At 40.9% G+C, this 19,245-nt stretch overlaps 1 protein-coding gene and 2 long non-coding RNA genes across 9 annotated transcripts; 1 reads left to right on the forward strand and 2 right to left on the reverse strand.

Annotated features, from left to right (window-relative positions):
• Positions 1–3,440: 3,440 nt before the first annotated feature.
• Positions 3,441–5,332, forward strand: LOC125555949. Its single transcript, XR_007304961.1, has 2 exons — positions 3,441–4,514; positions 4,795–5,332. It is a non-coding gene; the product is annotated as an uncharacterized LOC125555949 (long non-coding RNA).
• Positions 5,333–13,311: 7,979 nt separating this feature from the next.
• Positions 13,312–15,490, reverse strand: LOC125508794. Of its 3 annotated transcripts, none has more exons than XM_048673591.1 (3): positions 15,233–15,490; positions 14,959–15,011; positions 13,312–13,654 (listed from the first exon to the last, which is right to left on the reverse strand). In XM_048673591.1, exons 1-3 carry the CDS (start codon positions 15,484–15,486, stop codon positions 13,560–13,562), a joined length of 402 nt encoding a protein of 133 aa, XP_048529548.1. In that variant the 5' UTR covers positions 15,487–15,490; the 3' UTR covers positions 13,312–13,559. The 3 variants fall into 3 exon arrangements, 2 of the variants coding, with proteins under 2 accessions (XP_048529548.1, XP_048529547.1); XM_048673590.1 differs by having other exon boundaries at positions 14,959–15,020; XR_007283761.1 differs by having other exon boundaries at positions 14,334–15,490.
• A 4-nt stretch (positions 15,491–15,494) lies between these two features.
• On the reverse strand, positions 15,495–18,707 carry LOC125508795. 5 transcript variants are annotated; one of them, XR_007283763.1, is made up of 5 exons: positions 18,202–18,637; positions 17,985–18,124; positions 17,454–17,524; positions 15,935–16,027; positions 15,495–15,519 (listed from the first exon to the last, which is right to left on the reverse strand). It is a non-coding gene; the product is annotated as an uncharacterized LOC125508795 (long non-coding RNA). The 5 variants fall into 5 exon arrangements; XR_007283766.1 differs by lacking the exon at positions 15,495–15,519 and adding an exon at positions 18,644–18,707 and having other exon boundaries at positions 15,577–16,027; positions 18,202–18,545; XR_007283765.1 differs by lacking the exon at positions 15,495–15,519 and having other exon boundaries at positions 15,577–16,027; positions 18,202–18,545; positions 18,637–18,693.
• Between the last annotated feature and the right edge of the window lie 538 nt (positions 18,708–19,245).

Raw genomic sequence — 19,245 nt, forward strand, 5'->3', positions numbered from 1 at the left:
ATGAGCAATAATCATCATTGGGTCTCGTTAATGAATATATACAGGGCAAATACAAACACAATGCGAAAAAAACAACTTTCAGAGTATTCACGAGAAACATCCTTCAAATAATTCATCTAAGTTTTTGGTTGGTTGGTCTTCGGGCGGAGCTGCACTTGGCCTCTTCAAATACTTCACTTAACTTTCAATTATCCCTAAAAAACTTAACTTTCAATTTATATTTCAAATATTTAACTTAATTTACGGGCTGCAGTTGGTCTCTGCAACCCGTAGAGACCATTTTATGTTTATCATATATTATTATTGTGTTGAAAATTATTTGGCCCCTGTAGCGCTCAGATCACTGGGGAGTACTAAGCATTTGGCTCAGACAAGATGCATCCGAGCCCAACGGCCGACGAACTGATCGGTGAACTTCTGCTGATGTGCCGAAGGAGCAAGATTGCTGGAAGATTCAGTGATGTTCTTCATAGTCTTGCACAATACTTTTGATTGCCACGTAATTTTTGAAGTTTAATATCTGTGTCAGCCATGTATTGTGCCAACTCTTGACAGCCTGAGTATCCCTGATTTTTTGTGCTATGTACAGCAGTAATAAAATGCAGGTTTATATCATCATTCGTTCATTTTTTTTTGCATGTTCTGATTCAGAAAAGAAGTGACAATGTGTTCTGATTCTTTTGGCTCAGTTAACGTGCACATGTTGCTTTATCTTTCAAACCTCCCCCCCCCCCCCTTCTGTTTGTCACCCTCCACCAGGGTAACTCTCAGTCGGTCATCCGATCGATCAAGAAACATGTACGAAGTGGCTGAAATCCCAGACCCACTGAAGGAGAGGCGAGCTCAGATCAAGAAGATTAGTCGGACGCAGAACAAGGCTGCGCATGCTATGGCATCCATTGGACGAGCACAAGAACGAACGGCATGTTGGTTAGCAAATGTTCCTCAAGAGATTAGCATTATCATTGTGAATGATTGTAAAAACATTATCAATTAAGTAATGAAATACTTTCCGCCACAAAAAAACTCTCGGTCGGTCAGCCACGCCACCTCGAGGACAGAGGTGAGGCACGCTTGCAGCGACTCTGCGCATGGTGAGAATGAGATGACGAGCAAGATGGCGGGATGGCTCGTCCTCGTACCCTAGCAGCCAAGGCGGAGCACCACGACCTCCTTGTATCTCGTTGTTGCCATATCCACCGCCATTTTGTGTGTCTTCCCACATGTAACAATGATGGCGAGGTTTTCAGCCTCATACCCGTGCTACGATGATGTAGTGGGTGTTGGCTCCGTACTCCCATCATCGACCACGCCTCCTCTCGCGACCAGCGGTAGCCGGACTTGGGGGCGTCGCGGGACATGCAGACGGAGCAGCCCACGCGGGATGAGGTGGTGCGAGCCCACAAGCTCTACCGCCGCGCGGCCGTGACTCGTCAGAGAGTAAAGTTTCTCTGTAGGTCGAGCTACATGGAACTTTTTATCTTCAGCCCTTTAACATTGCCTTGAGATCCTTACTTTTTAACTAACTTCCAACAAGAAGATTTCTCTTTTTTGTTTCTTTCAAATGAAAGAACATATGGACTTCAATGTTATTAGCCAGAGCTGCCTAGCCGACCCGTGCTCCTCACTGTTACCAGACATCGGCGCACAATGCTTTGCTGTGGTGAACGGCCGACGAGCCGGCTACTCTCCCCACCATCGCCCTTTACCAGATCCAGGCGGCTCCTCCCTGGATTCCGCTGCCCTCTGGGCGTATCTTCTGTCGTCGGCTTGACATCGTCTAGGCTGGCTAGAGCTCGACCTTGGCCGTGGTAAAAAAAAGTAATAGTTGGGGACTGGCGTTTTGCCTCCCGGGAGCACATGCTCCTGTGTAAACAGTAACACCAAAAAAAATATTAAATGTTTTCAAAAAATTCTGGATTTTTTTATAGATGTTTGTGTTAGTGTTGCAAGCATGCATGACAATTTTCATGCGAAACGGACCAGCGATGTTTGTCAATAAAAAAACAAATTTGGGATGACATTTTGGGGTCACTTTTGGTGTTCAATTTGTTTTTTTACACAAGGCTTTTTGCGTCAAAATTTGAAGGTAGCATTTGGATGTGACTAAGCACATATAAAATTTTTGGTCTTAATTTTTTTTCATTTCAAATTTTTTTGGGGCCCAAGAGCCAAATTGAATTTCCGTTATATGAGACACGAACTTGTAAAGTGGTACATTTTTTTTGTGAGTGAGTGGTATTTGTTAAATATTCTTAATGAATAAAAGCATCTCAAAAAAATAAAACTGGCTTACAGGAAGTAGAAAATGGCGCCCAACTACAAAAGGGTACACTAGTACAAGCCCAATAAACGTGCTGTGGAATTTGGAGTCAAAGAAAAAGGAAAAAAATATAACATGCGTGCGTGCACCAGCTACGCCCTACGTGGTGCTCCCCGCATGCGCACGTGTTAAGTTAAGATAGTTTTATCTTAAAGTTTTATATGTAATTTAGAGATGATAAAAAAATTATAATGAATCATTTCTTAGCCTTACTAGTAGAGTGCCCGTGCGTTGCCACAAGCTCTTGAAAAAATTTACAAAAGTCATATGTTAAATTTCACATGCACAAACAATATAACACAAACACAATTACTAAATAATTGAAGTCCATTTTGCAATGAAAATTGATAAGAAAAAAGACTAACGACATTTATCACCTGCCTCGTAGATGGTCTAAAGCAAGCATGCAATATATGTAAGTATTTATCACTTATAGTCAACATTTAGATTATATATATATAGTAGCATTATTCTAATTCTAGAATTAGAATAGTTATTTGGATCATGACGCCTTATATAGGAGTCGCGGTGGTGTTCCCAAACTCCACCGACCAAAAAATCGATCGTCTGTCCCGCACCTCCCGCGCCTGGATCCCCACCTCCCTCGCCTCCATCCCCAACCCACCGGCGACCCCCTTCCCCACCCGCAGCCAGTGCTCCACCCCGCCCCGGACCCCATCCCCCGCCGTAGGTGCCCCGCCCCAACTCTCTCGCACCCTCCGGCATCCCCCCACCCCCGCCGCCCCCGTCAACACCAGCCGCCGGAACGTCCCCAATGGCGACGGGGTCGACCGCCTCCCCGGTCGCGCGCCCACGCGTTTCCTTACGGCCACCGCCCCGCCGCCCGCGTTCCCCTCCGGTAGGCCGCAGCGCGCCCCGCCCCCCCTCCGCCCCCCCCCCCCCCCCCCCCCCCGGGGTCGACCGCCTCCTGGGTCTCACGCCCCCGCGTTTTCTTCCGGCGACCGCCCCGTCGCCCGCGTTCCCCTCCGGCAGGCCGCAGCACGCCCCGCCCTCCCTCCGGCCACCCGCCCCCAGCCTCCGGCCAACTCCATTACCTCCGCTGGGCACCGCTCCCCCTATCCTCGACCTCTCTCACCGACCGGAGCAGTAGCCTGGTAGCACGACGCGACCAGCGACGCACGGCGGTGCCTGTGTCTTCTCTGCTCATGCTCTTTTTTTCTTTCTGATGCAAAAGGCTATGGTCAAGTTCATGGTGAGAACCGGTTGTGTTCTTCCTCATGGCCAGAGCTCGTCCGGTGATGTAGGAGATAGATGGAGCCCCAACCGTGTGGTCTAATTCCTCATGGGGTTTCTGGAGCCACTTTTTTTGCAGCTCAACATTGGTATACTTTAGAAGTTCATCTACTAACTGATCGAGGTGTTTCCATCCGCCTCCTGCCTTGCATCTCTAGTACGTGACCTGCTCCGGCACCTCTGATCGACCTTCCCCGTCGTCGCTTGCTTGAACATGTGAACCTCTGCTGCTCCATGTAAATCTGCCTGCTGCACTACTACGGTTGCTCTATGTTGTGCCCTTTTGCTGGTTGAAGTTGTTGTTATTTGCTAGCTTTTCCATAGGCTACTGCACTTGGATCTTGAAATCAATTTCATCGGTTATGTGCGTGCTTGGACTGACAACATTAGGCCATAGAAAAAAATGGATGCTCCTCGACTACTAATTCCATGGCTGCCTCAGCTCTACTCGCTCAAGCGACGATAACTTTGATGTTTGTTTCTACAATATTGTTTGCAAGTCAGTATTGTTGGTATGGATGCTTCTCTGTTGTTCATCTTGTAGTATGTTAAAGAAGAATCATGAATGATTGGGTCTACATCTGCATAAAAGAGAGTCCCTTTCCGAGTTTTGATCCGTTAGTTAATTTCATATGTATGTTGTTAAAAAAGAATTAATCGTGTAGAATGTGAAAAACTGAGATTAGAGTTGTATTTTTTCTGCTGAATTTTTTCACAATGTTTCTTGGTTATCAAGTAAGTGTTCTTTCATTGTTTTCATCAATTTCCTAATTGATGGAAAAGCTTGCTGCTACTCGCGTCCAGTGTTGTGTACTGTGCTCCTCTATCTAAAGCTTGTACAGCGTGCCAGAGCAAAAAATGGGAAGGCACTAATCTGAAGTTCAGATATGATAAAGAAAGAAGTCGTGCGATCTCGGATCTAGTGATTTTCCACAAGGTAAGTTGCAGCAAAAACTCTGCTTAGATTTAAAATTTGTGAAGTACTCCCTCCGTTCCTAAATACTTGTCTTTCTAGGCATTTCAACAAGTGACTATATACGGAGCAAAATGAGTGAATCTATACTCTAAAATATGTCTACATACATCCGTATGTAGTAGTCATTTGAAATGTCTAGAAAGACAAATATTTAGGAACGGAGGGAGTATCAGACTAGAATAGTTCCATCGATTTCAGTGAATGAGCAGCACGCTTATGAACATTGCTTTCTCACCCGCAGCTATGGCCCCTTTCCCTGATGCATAAACGCGGACGGCCGCCCTGCAACATACCTCTTTCTCCCGCTGCTCCAGCAAGCAAGCTCCTAGCGTCGCTCCTCCAGCCTGCGACCTTCCGTGCCACGTCTCCACCGGGCGTTGCTACCTCCCGGCCATATGAATGGCGTTGCCGAAGTCCACATTGTACTACACCAGAAGGACGACTCCTATAGGTCGTGCCAATCGTCTTTCTTCCACCGTCCATGGTCGCCATCGCCGTTAATAAAGTTGTACTCGATCCATGTGTACTATGTTTGCCATACGTGCTTGATGCATTCGAGCGCCCCACGCAGTGCTCCAGGGAAGTAGCTGGAGGCAGGAGCTAGCTGCGCACTTGCTGATTTTGTCATAGCCTAGTGGTTGTTAACCAAGCTAAGCAGGTCATGTTTGTGTCAGCTAGAAGAACCAGTGTGAGGCGTTACGTAGAGCTTGTCGGTTTGACTGAGTTAGATGTACCAGGATGGGAGATGCGAGTGTTCTTTACTTGTGAGTTTATTATAATTGTTGTCACCGTGTCTTCAGGGACTACTACTAACACTGTACTGATACTGGAAAATAAAATAAACATGTTAATGTTCAATTATGACAGACTTAAAAATATATTCAGTTGATCAAACTTAAAATAGAGCAGTTTGATGTACATATACATATTTTTGGATATTCTTTGTTTCTTAAAGAAACAATAAGACTAAATTAAAAAAAGCAGAGCAGTCCGGCGTTTATTTTAAAAAGATTAGTTTTTCATGTTCATAAAAAATAGAATAACATCAAATAAAAAATAATAAAAAACTTCAATGTGTACAAAAAAGGATTTATCCATTATAAAAACAGAGAAGATTACTTTCGCAACCATCGGCGCCGCCCCTCATCCCCCTCCCCGACCATCGACGCCATCCCTCACTAGCACTCCCTTCCTCGTTTGAAAAAAATATATGAGAAAGGATTGTCCCCATTTAAAAAAAAACAAATGCTCAAAGTTAAAAGTAGAGAAGTTCACTGTTTATTACAAAACCAAAAAGGTCAAACTAAAAAACAGAGCAGTCAAAAAGGATTATAAAAAATAGGTTTTCATCGATACAAGAATACTTAGAAGTTCAAATTTAAATAACGGAGAAGTTCATTGTTTATTAGAAAATCAAGAAGGTCAAATAAAATAAATAGAGCAGTACATATTATATATATTAACGGCTTTTCTTCGTTTCTTAAAAAACCCGAAAGTTTAAATTTAGATAACAAAGCAGTTTAGTATTTATTACAAACTAGGATTTTCCTCGTTACTAAATAATTAACCAAGGAGTTCAAAAAAAAGAGTAGTTCAAAATTTATTGAAAAAATGGAATTTTCTTGTTTTCTTCAAAATCTAGAGGTTTATATTAAAAAAATCAAGAAGTTCAATGTTTATTACAAAATCAAAGAGGGACGAACTAAAAAACCAAAGAAGTCCAACTTTTTTTTGTTAAAATGGATTAAAAGAACCAAAATTTTCCAACGAATAAAACTAAGAAGTTCAAATTAAATAATAGCAACGGTCAAAGTTTATAAAAAACTCAATTTTGTGCTCGGGGGAGCAAAAACAAATAAGTTCAAATTAAATTAGGAGAGCAATTCGAACTTTATAGAAAAACATATTTATCCCATGCCTAAAGAGTAAAAGCCAAGAAGTTCATTTTTTTTAGAGAGATCCGTTCGAACATTTGAACAAAAATTGGTTCTATCAAGTTCTTAAAAAACATATTTATCTCTAAGAAGTTCAAAGTAAAAAAAGAGAAAAGTACAAAGGTCAAAAAAAGTTAGATGTTTTCTCCTTACTAAAGAATAAAATGAAGAACTTCAAACCTAAATAAAAAGGAAAAACTAAAGAAAATTCAAATTAAAACCAAGAAGTTCAAATTAAAAAAACTCAGATTTTCCCCAATACTAACGATTAAAACCGGGAAGTTCAGTTTTAAGAAATGAAGTAGTTCAATGCATATTAAAAACTCAATTTTTTCTTGTTACTAAATAATAAAACCAAGAAGTTCAATTTTTAAAAGTAGAACAATTTGATATTTATTTGAAAACTCAATTTTTCTGGTCACTAAAGAATAAGACCAATAAGTTCTATTTGAAATAATGAAGAAGTTCTATTAAAATAAACCTATAAGTTCATATTTAAAAACAGACCAGCTCGATGTCTATCAAAAAGTAGGATTTTTTCCGTTACTAAAAGAAATAAAACCAGAAGTCCAAATTAAAAAGATGTAGAAGTTCGATGATTATAGAAAACTCATATTTCCCTCGTTATTAAGAATGGAAAACAAGAAGTTTAAAAATTAAATAATAAGAAGTTCAACTTTTAAAAACAGAGCACTTCAAAATTTCATAAATAAGATTAAGAAAAAAACCAGGAAGTCCAAATTAAAAAGATGGAGAAGTTCGACGATTATAGAAAACTCAGGTTTCCTTCGTTATTAAAGAATGAAAAACAAGAATTTCAAAAATAAAATAACAAGAAGTTCAACTTTTAAAAATAGAACGCTTCAAAATTCATAAAAAGGATTAAACAAATTATATTAATATTTATAAAAAAACTTAGATATTTTCACGTAACCGAGAGAAGTTTAGATTGATAACTGTCAGAAGGTCACGTACTACACGGTGTGCATTTTGTATTAAAAATAAAATAAAAAAGCAAAGTCTAAAACTTTTGTTGTTATAAGTTCAAGTCGTGCGCCGGAGAAAGTTAAAAAAATTATTGTGAGAGAGATTTGTACAAAAGGAATATCATTTATGTAACACGAAGTAATGGATGAGAAAATTACAAACGAAAATACATCACAGAAGTTCAACGTGAAAACAGCAGGAAGTTCAGCTACTATGTTGAATGAATTTCAGATAAAAAACTTTTAAAATCATCACGAGTATGAAAAAATGATCAACATGGGAAAGTTGCGTGTTTACAGCAGCTTTTCCATCGGTATGTCACTTGCTCAATTCCGGTGAGTGGATAGAGAGCTACGAGCAGTGGACCGAGAGCCACGAGCAAAAAAATCACGTGAAAAACAGAGTGAAGTTCAAGTAAACATGCCGAGAAGTTCAGGTTCTTCACACGATGCATTTTCGGCGAATCTGTTTTGCGATAAAGGGAGAACGAATGATCCCGCCGTTTTCGAAATTACTTGAAAATGCCTAGGAATCAGAGAAAACCATCAACATGAAATTTTTTTGCATTTTCCGTAGCTTTTCAACGGTATATTATTCGCCCCATTCCGATAAAGTTTGTAGAAATTACGGCAAAAATATGTTTTTAGCCATTTTCAAAACTGACATAAAACCGGAATGAATTAGGAGAAACAATATATACAAAAAAGTTTCACATTTCTTCAAGCTTTCCAACGCCATATCATTTGCTGCATTTGGACGTACGGTTAAAAAATTAGCTCGAAAATACGAACTCGGTGGAACTTGTATCGTTTTCTAAATTAATTTTAAACCGTTCAAAATTAGAAAAAACTTTTAAAATGAAAAAGTAGCGCATTTTCATAAGCTTTCTAACGCCATATTATTTGCCTCAATTGTATTAGCCGTTTAGAAATGACATCAAAAATACGAACTCGGTGTTCGGTTTGCGAAATTTTACGATTTGCCAAATTACTCTTTAACTGTAGGGAATTAGGGAAAACTTTCAACATATGGAAGGAGCGGTTTTGCAGCAGCTTTCCAATGCCATATTATTTGCCTCATTCCGAAAAACGGTTTAAAAATGCGATCGAAAATACGATTCACGTGTTTTGTACGAAGAAAAAACGGTTTTCAAAACTGCTCTTAAACCGCTTACATTTTACCAAAAATTGAACTTGAGTCATGATACTGGTCTCCATAGCTTTCCAACGGTATATAGCAAGCCCCATTTGGACACTTTTTAGCTGAAGTTCAACCTAGCACACGAGGAAGGTCAGGCGCGTTACTCGGGAAGTTCATGTTGTGATCAGAATATTATTCTGATCCCGTGATCAGAATAGTGTTTATATATATAGTGTTACTATTCATCACTCAGGGTCATATTGATTTACTATATAAAATTTAGTATAAGAAAATAAAAAAATAGGTTATAAGACCAAAAATACCGCATTTTCATGTATATTTTTACGTTCGTAACTTTACATAAAATAAAATATTTTTTACGGCGAGTATATATTTTTTACGTTCTCTTTTTACGTATGAAATATGACAAAAATTACGAAACCTAAAAATATGGTGCATTGACGTCAAAATAGAGAGGGGGTGAAGAATAACTATTCCTCACCTAGGTGACGAATAGCGCGACCCTATATATATATTACAATATTATATTTCGTTGTAATTATTAATTACAAAGTTTATGCAATTGGTCTTACACCATCGTGTAAGAACATATCATCTTTCAAAAGGCATTCCAATCGTCCGTTGATAACAAGATGTCCACGAACAAGGTTTTCTTGGGGGCAGACATGATTGATTCGATGACTGAAATATCTCTAGGGGTACAAACATAGTTTGTCGACTTCATAAAAAATTGAGCCAACTTAGACAACAAAATGAGCCAAATTAGTTGAATACAGAAGGCAATTTCACAAAGAAAATATTGATAATAACATTAAAGAAATACCTTGTGCGATGACATTTAAATTGACATCCTTTTTTGGTTTGTTATAAGATATCACCGCTTCGACATCATTATGTTGTAAAAAACTCGGTGAATTTACTGTCCCTTTCAGCAACTTCGCATCGGAACCCTCAATGGATTCTTTTTGTGCATATCCAAAGTCCATATCCATATCTCCTATATTCTAAAAAAACATTAATATACAAAAATATACCTTTCATATTTGCATGTACAATAGATACCGAGGAAGGTTAGCTATATGCACCTCTTCTCGTGGTGTTTCAGTGCGGTCTGTCATCGTTACATCAGTGCATATGTCAAAACCCATCACTTTGTATCTACGATGAAATATATATGATCAAATATGAATGATATTTTCTACTGCATAATACTCCCTCCTATTTTTTTAGTCTACGCATAACTCACATCACGCATACCAAGGAGACCTACTTGTAAATTTTTTTGGACGAAATTGCCCCTGTGCTAGTTGAATTGCAGCGACCAAGAAAGCATGGGAGCTATGATCACCGGAGCCAGTTATTGGCCCGTCCTCCTCGTTTCCTCTACATGGCTGTTATTGGCCCATTCTCCTTTGCATGCGCTGCATGCGCGGTCAGTAATTAATGCACAGGAGGAGGTAGCGTTGCATGCGGGGCTGAAGATTAGGATAGACTTGGAAGAAACCGCTACAAATCAGGATCGCGCAGAGTATTGCGGAAAAAACAAGAAAAACTTATGCGCAGAGTAAAAGGGATCGAAGGGAGTATAATCATATATAATATCTGGAAAAAATAAAAGTGAAACTGACACAACTATTTTCTCTATAAAAAAAATAGTTGACATTATTAGGAAAATATGTTGATTAAATAATTGTACTAACACAAAATTTGGGGAAAACAACAAAACTGTAATGTTCATTTATAAGTAAATAGTCATATGAAAATTATTTAAATTATTAATATAGGCCATGGAAAATTGTCCAACAAAAGAAAAAAAACATGCAAACAAACCTTCTTCAACCAAGTATATTTTTTCTCTCTCAATTTTATTGTGATACCCTTAGTATATGAAAGGTAATTATAAAAGATATTTATTCATTTCACGTACTGCCAACCCTAAATACTCTTACTTTATTGTTTTTGTTGGCTATGTATACTATCCAATATATCATGATTTTTTTCTCATAATTCCCATCGACAATGCCGCTACGTCTACGCACTTCTCTCGAGTCATACATACACGCTGAAGTGTCTCTAGGCACCTAGACAGATCCCAACCTACTAGTATCGTTCGCCACACATGTCGCTACCCACGTTCTATCATTCCACCTCTTCATCGCCTACGTCATGAGAATATAACGCAATACCGACACACGCAACTTGTCTGTGATTTAGACAACTCTACATTTACTACGATGCGAACAGTATATTTTTTTATAGTAGCGCGTTGATTGTTACATCAAGATAACTATCAGGCTATATAGTACATATACGACAATTGGCTGCCCCACACGGCCCCGGCCCCCGGCATAGCTTCTGCGCCCTGCGACTCACCCACCTTTCCCTCTTCAAGGAACCAAGCAACCACTGCGACGTGCTCTCCATCCCAGGACCGCAGCCTGCCTCTGGAAATGCCGTGAAGGAAACACCACAACTTGCTCGTTTCGGGTACCCTGTCGCGCGTTCGCAAGAAGTGGTACCCCCGAGCGTCCTGGCTTCCCCTGGGCGTAGGCGAGCGTGCTTTGTCCTCATCTTGTCACGAGGCCGTACACCGCCGCTTGCGCTCTCTCTTTTGGAACACCATTGCCCCCAACTTGAGTTGCATTCTCTCTACTCTTTCTCGAAGAGATCGCCTGCGAGTTTCGTCCTCCCACAACGTCCTCACTCCTGTATCCTTCCGTGAGAGGATCCACTCAACCTGTGGCGGCGTCCTCCTCTCGGGGCAAAGGATATAAAAACCCAATCCCTCACGCCCTCCCTCGATGCCGCCGGTTTTTCGTCTATTTTTTTCAATTCTGTCTGGCAAATCTGCCACTACAAGCAAGTCCCCCATCAGCCACGCCCTATCAACGTATAGAAATAGCTCTTCCCAAGAGTTCTCGACGCGAGGGAATCAATGTGCAAAGCAAACCCGGTTCAAGAGTTGGACGCACGGTTGAGAGGATAAAACGTTTTGAAAATAGATCTACGAAAAAAGGGACCAAGATAATCCCTACAGCATTGCGATGCGATCCCTGGGCAGATCCGTTTCGCTGCGGGACTTATCACTCGAACCCCCACTTGCGTCCGCTCTCCACATCACCCAGCGGCGAGCACCTCGCGAACTCGCACGCTTCCGTCCAACAGATACTCCCTCACCACTTGTCGCCAATGTTGAAAAAAATGACTTTCGTGAAAGTGTCAGCGTTCTTGACTCCGCAAATCCGTTTCTACCAGAGACCCCGACATAAGATTGCAACAGAAACCCTATTTTTTTAAATCAGCAGTGTCTCGCGCAAAAGTGACCTCCCATTTCCGTCTCCGAACCTACCGCTAATTCCCCAGTCCCCTATGTTCCTTGCGGGAACCAGGTCTTTATGCTCATACATATCACCCTGTGCGGTCCCTTCACCAAAGCCTCGCCTCCTCTTCGCCTCTTCCCCTACCCCCCGCGGCGAATCCGGCATCCCGCAAATCTGCACTCGCACCCCGTTCGAACTATGACCGACGCCACACCACAAGCCATCGCGCACATCCTCCGATGCGCCCATAGCCCGTGGGCTCAAGGCCGTTCGCAGAGATCCAAAACAGAAGCTGTGGTCAGCCCGCCGCGTGAGCCAATCCATCTGAGAATTGCGAAGTCACACCGCGTCCCAGCCGACTGTCGTCACGTACTGAACCGCGGACGGAGCCCCAACTGCCTTCGCCCTATTTTCGTGAGATCACGCGCGCTATCCTCCCGCGACCGATCCCTGCGCCCTGGCTATTACATGTCACATCTAAACGAGACAATGCCAGCACCAAGACTTGACCTGTGTGGCTGGAATACCCACTGTTCCTCTAACCATCTAACCACATGTGAGTGGCCGCTATCTAGTTGATCATCTTCTCATATCCAATTAACCATTGTTGTGTACCTTGTAATCTTACAGGCGGCTTTGCGACCACGTCAGGGGCGTTGGGGATTTTGGGATGAGATCGGACGGAATGGAGGACCTGCGCGAAAAATCCTCACAATAAAACCCATGATAGGTGAGCACCCTCCCAATACTGGTTACTGCTGGATTACCAGTACATGGACTACCCAACTCGAACGTACATGGTATGTGCTAGAGACCTGAACCACATCCCTATAAAACATCACAAATACGGAACAAATAAATACCCACATCGATTCAAATACTTCAAGTTTTAGTTTGTCTTGAGTCAGAACTCTTCCGCACCAATTAGTCTTAATAATAAAGATCCTATGAAGCCGTTCCATATAAAATAACTACCTGTCATTATCCATATCCTATTATTACCTACCCCAACTATGCCTCTAAAAGTAGGCACCGCTCTGCCTCGGGCGTACATGAAGCTAAATCTTTTCAAGTTATTGAGCATCCCTCTTTGGTTCCACTATGTGTTATCACCTTGTACCCCTAGTTCTTTCCTGGCCTTTCGTATAAAAGATATAATTGACTGATAGTATAATAAGTTAGTATGAGTTAAGGATGTCAAGTACCCCTATGACTTCATAGTTATCCAGGTGTATAATTCATACATGTGTGACGATTCCCCTGAGATGATTAGGTTGTAGCTCATCTACTTACAATTCGCCTATGCACATAAAATGGTAGTTACGGAAGATGTATACAAGAGGAGACGACAACATGTAGTCAATTTAAAACACAAGTATAAGAATTATACTCTGCTTTAGTGCAAGCCATTCAAAAAGCATACTTGATTCAAGTTTGGATATGAGAACAACATGACAAAAGTTTCTCTTTTTAGGATTCGTCGATGCCTCACCGTGCACCTCTACTAGTCTCCCTTTCCTCCGTACATTTTTCGCATCCTCAATTTCTCCTAGTGTTCCTTCAAACAAGAAAATGAGAAGATATTTTTTTCAAGGGGCATCAACTCAGAACCATGACCTTCGCATCTTCTTGAAGACTATTGGCGAGTGAACCTTCATGTGGAGCCATGTTTTCCATTGACAACGTCCTCCGCCCTGGCCTATATCACACAAGTTCTTCTCCATCAGATCTACAATGCCATATAACAAGATGATTTAAGAATGAACGTGTAAGTATTCCTAGCATGAAAAGCATAGCAAATTCGAGTGCCAGAACATAACAGTGAAGTTGTACACTTTCATGCGGAGTTGAGCTTCAATACAATGCCAGAGCTCTATCTTCAGTGAACTGGTAATATGAAAATATCAGTACCAAAAATATAATCGTGAAATGGTGAGCACGAACTTAACTTTGGATGTTCAGTGCCAATTATGATGCCCAACTCAGTTGATGTTACCACGGAGAATTATATAACAAGCATTGAGCGTTAAGTAGCTTGAAACCTTATACTTAAGGTCACTTGTCTATCTGATTGTAAATGACAGGATGCAATATTACATTATCATTACTTAATTGAAGAATATAATTATATTTGCGATTGTTATTAAAGCAATCTTCATACACAAATTCTAGAGCATCAGCTTTCTCTTTGTATAGAAGGTCCTAAAATCAGTGAGCTCTAGAAACTTCAGGCAGAAAATTATCACGAGGGCATACAAATTGAAGTATAATTCGAAGAATCAACCCGGGAAAATACAACCAGGAACCATTTTATTTCGGCTTCAGTTCCTAATTTTTTTAATATTGACTATCTAGTGTGGAAAAGAGTGATTTATAACCTCTGTGTCCATATCGGTATGTCCCAGTTTCAGTCGTCATCATTTCAGTTACAGTTTCCTCTCGTGCAAGCCCCAAATCAGTAAGCTTCAGCTTCTTACGGTTTGTAGTAAGCAAAAAATTATCTGCCCACACAAAACTTTTATTAGGACATCATAAAAGCATAAAAAGTGTGACAGAGCAGCTCTAATATAAAGGAAAAAAACAACTACTGGAAGAAGCTACAAGGTAAAGCAAGCAAAACAAAATGGTAAGACTGATAGGGAGAAAGAAACAAATCATGAGTGAACCATGAACATGTACTAAAGCAAAGCAGATACCATGGATGTGAAATCAGGAACATTCAAGAATATGATGTAGAAACATCTTACTAAAATTTTTAGATGATTAACGGACCAACTACTGAAAATCAAAGAAGCTGAACCAAAAAGAAGAAACTAAAAACAATACCTTCGCAAGTAGTCATTCATTTTTGAAACCAGATGCTATGATGATGAGGTGCAAAAGGTGAAACAAATAGTATTCACACAAATAAGAAAAGAGTGTTTTATTGAAGTGTCGTAAATAGTTAAAAGCAGATGCCTCTAACCCACTTGATTCTACAAGTAAATAAGCAACAGATCTTACTGCTGAATGCAATGGTTGGTATCCAAACGGGAAAAGGGTACATCGTCTTTAACCTGTTGACGCTATGACAGATTTAATCACCATTAGAAACAATCCTGATTAGAAATGCAATAGGATTTCTAATAAACCCCATGATGCAGCAAATTGGTATTATGAATCAAAATGTTTAGAAATCATGTAATTCTACCGCAACAAATTTATTATGAATATTGAACATATTAAGGAGAAGTGTCTTGGCAAAAATAGAATAAAGCATTCAGGATAAGAATCTCACCTGCCAATGGAACCTAATCCAATAAATATAGGTAAAGATGAATAAAAACTTCCCATGACAGTGCTCCAAGTCATCATGATTTGCACACAGAGAGTCGGGCCCATTGCCTCCGCGTCTGCTCCCAGCTCCATCAGCGGACCACCACCATATCCCGCGGCAGCTCCACGGCGTCCCTTCCGATCGGGGGCGACCACATCAGCGCCCAGCACAAGCAGCACACACACGGACGTCCCTGCCACGACGTGCAACAACATCAGCCCAACGAGCTAAATACCCATGCCTTGCCACTTGATGATAAATAAAGTATGGGTTCGTTAGTTAATATATTTAATCAAATACGCCGAGTACAACATATGTTCAGTTTTATCACATCTCATATATACATTATTGATCTCATCAAACATTTTTGAATGTTAACATACATAAACAAAAGGTCATATCGTAACTCCTAACATACATACATGAATGTTAGCACTGTCACTGTCCTAGGGGTAAAGAATCTGCATTGTTTCGTAACGAGTCTCGCCACTTTCGTCTGTTCTTGTGGTTACTCTCATAATCATAGACAATCTATTTTTGGAAAGATCGGGACGGTGTTGGAATTACGCATGTCAAGAGAAAGCTGATCAGATGCCATAAGTCCATAATCATGTGCGAAGATGAAACTTAGAACGTGCCTTGCACTACAGTGAAATTTTTTACCTCTCATATTTGCAGACCCAATGGGTAATAAGTAATCCCATATGCACCCTTTCTCCGAGCCACATCATGGTCGCCCCATCTTATTCAAAAATCCTGAGCAATGAATCAAGCTGAATAATATGCATCTTATTTTACAAACTGAAGGCATATAGCAGCATACCCAAATTTCTAGCTAGCTGACCTTGCAGGTACTGAAAATTAAGTAGACAATGTTAGGAGACTCGAAAGAAGGGTTTAGCCAGCCTGTGATCCGTACATTATATGATCATGTGCAGGTTAGTATTTTACTGTTTAAATCATTGGGGCTCTCCTCATCTTGTTTTGAAATAGCTCTGTTAAGACTTCTTCTGTCTATGTACATCATTGATGTATGTATGCAAAAACATATACAACAATGATTATGATGTACAGTGTGACAATACAACAATCAACACTTTTTTCTTCTAACCTCTTCATAGTCTAAGGAAACAAGGTCAAATAAAGATACTTGTGTTGCACAATAAAATAAAATGATTTGGTAGAACCAGAAATCACATTTGCTTCAGTCAAATTAAAGAGCCGTTGCACATAGACTATGAACTACATGGCATCTGAACTCACCGTTTCGGTGCTCAAACTTTTGCTCTTTAAGCTTGATGGTTTTTATTACTTCTCTCGACAAATTGTCAAGTTATCCTATGGGGAAAGCATTTGCATCATTTAGTCAAATAAGTGGAGTAACAACATGTACTCTCTCTGGTAGTTTTTAAATAAGCGGAGTAACAACATGTACTCTCTCTGAACTATCATTTGGCTGTAGAACTTTAAAATCAAATCCAATTAATTGGAACTAAAGAAATACAGTAGCAAACAACTTATAGCTAGATATGACCTCTCCATTCAGCTTAAAAAAGAAGTGCCAAATTAGACTTGGATGCATCCACTAACATTTCTAAGTAGGTACAATCAGCGCTCTATTAGAAAGAAAAGGAAGAAAAAAGCATGTAGGTGGTGGTGGTGTTTCAAAAAATAGTTTGACCCGCCACAATAGAAGGCAATCCAGTTTATGCTCACCGAATTGACTCGCCTTTATTTCCTAGGATGTACCGCAGGACCTCTTTGAGCTGAATAAAAAGTTTTACTAACCTAGAAACAAAATCATAACATTACAATAAGAGTGGATTAGAGAAATTAGCATGTTGTCCTTAATAATAACAGAAAAATAAAGGTTATGGAAACTAAATGTCAAATCTGGATAGCAATATATAGAACAGTCTCACTGTTATAGCACACCAATTTCTACAGTGAATCGTCTAAAAACACAATTTATGCACGGAGAAGTTCATATATAGTGAGTCATATATTGAAGATATGTATATTTGTAGGTTGTAGCAACCAGTGGCAGTTCAACTAGCTTGTACGACCCATCAAAAGTATTAAGTATAAAAGCGATTCAACACGGCCGCAAAACTGCAACCTGATAAATTTTTCCAACGTTGGTTGCAAATGTTTGGACAAGTTTCAGTTTAGTAAAGCTTACCATGTAGTTAAGACTGCAAATGTGGTGCATACTGCTGTCATTCTCAGCACACATTGATCATTGGTTTGGTCCTGGGGGAATAAAGGAAGAACTCTGAAATTAGGCGGCCGCTTTCACCAATGACCGATCCACACACCGGACTCATAACCGTGTAAGATAAACAGCACAACAAAGTAGTGAAGGCATTAGCATTCAAATTCCGACCCAGCATCCGTGACCTCCCATCCATCTTAATCTCAGTACTTGATATAGACTTGCATTTATTTCAGATGTATGTTTGTGCCAAACAATTTAATATGGACGAAAAAATAAAGAGAAAAGAATGCTAGTTCTTCAGAAAGTAGAAAGAACTGATGGTTACTTCTAACCAGGGGAACTTAATTCTTAATATACAAGCAAGAATCAATACTAAAAGGACCATAATCAGAAAAAAAATAGGCCCGTAGTAACATCATTATTCACATCGACCATAATCAGAAATAAATGTCTGTTTTTTGTATGTGCAAGGATGGACTATGATGCTGCACCTACTTCAGGCTCTACATGAGGCCCTGCCATGGCTAGGGCTGTTGGGGCCTTCTTCTTGGCCTTCGTGGCGCCTCCATTGATGACAAAAGGAGAAGTCGACATGGCATATCTCGGCGAGCCGCTTCTTCTCGTTGTTGGTTTCCCTATGGCCGTGATCTAGATCTGTGGGTACGAGATTTGGATCGAGTGAAGGGAGAAGGGAGGGGAATTGGGGACTTACATAGGGGAGTCCGCGTTGATGGGGATCTTCTCAAGGTCGATTGAGCCGCACGTTTTCATCCAAGGCCGCCATTTTCTTGGGGGCACGCGGCGCTGGCGGAGACCATTGGGTGGCGGCGCAGGGGAGAAAGCACGAGGAGCCTACGACTGAGGATAGAGATAGTCTGTAGAGGAGCAGGGCGGCCGAGAGCTCGATTAGGACCACGCCCTCCTCGATGTCGAGGGCGGAGTAGCTCCGGGCGGCTGCGTCGAGCCCACATCGGCGACCTCGGTCCGTCGCAAGTGGCAGGTTGCGGAGGGGAACCGAGCGGCATCGGTGGTGGCGATTCTGGAGACCGATTTCCCCTGCAGCTCACGAGATCGGGAGGGTGAGGGTGGGCGGCGACCAGATCGGGAGGGTGAGGGTGGGAGGCGAGAGAGAAAGAGAGGTGGGCACCCTGGACCTGGAGGCCTCGCTCGTTCCTGCCTGCGTGCGGGTCGTGGAGGTTTTTTTTTGCTGGTTTTTCTCCGGAGGTTTATTTTCGTTAGATTTTGTCGCTTGCGAGAGAACTATGTGAACCTGGTTTTGGTTGGGTTTTTTTGAACTGAGAGGCGGGAGTAGGTACCAAAGAAGTATCAAAAAACATGGTAGGTGGGACGAAAATAAAATCCGGAACGCAGACTACTAACTGAGACATTAGGAGTAGAGATTTTCAATAACTAACAATTCCTAAAAATATGGTGAGACATATTATGTTAAGAGATCATCTCTTGTCTTCTCTTATTTCTAATGAATTCTCTCTCCTTCACCTTATCATTGATCCTACGTGGCACTCATAAGATAGCACCATTGTACATGTCTTTAGAGCATCTTCAACAACCATGATATGTGCGGCACGTTAAAAAACATTTTGCAACGCGCAGATAGTCTGTTTTTGCATGGCGAAGAGCGCTTACTCCAACGGCTGCTCAAAAATTTAGCGTGCACGAGCTGCTCCAACAGGCGCTGCAAACCTAAACAACGCGCACTCTCACACAAACAAAATATACACTTCGAACAAATATA

Source organism: Triticum urartu, chromosome 5 (genome assembly GCF_003073215.2).
Source record: "Triticum urartu cultivar G1812 chromosome 5, Tu2.1, whole genome shotgun sequence".
Lineage (NCBI taxonomy): Eukaryota > Viridiplantae > Streptophyta > Magnoliopsida > Poales > Poaceae > Triticum > Triticum urartu.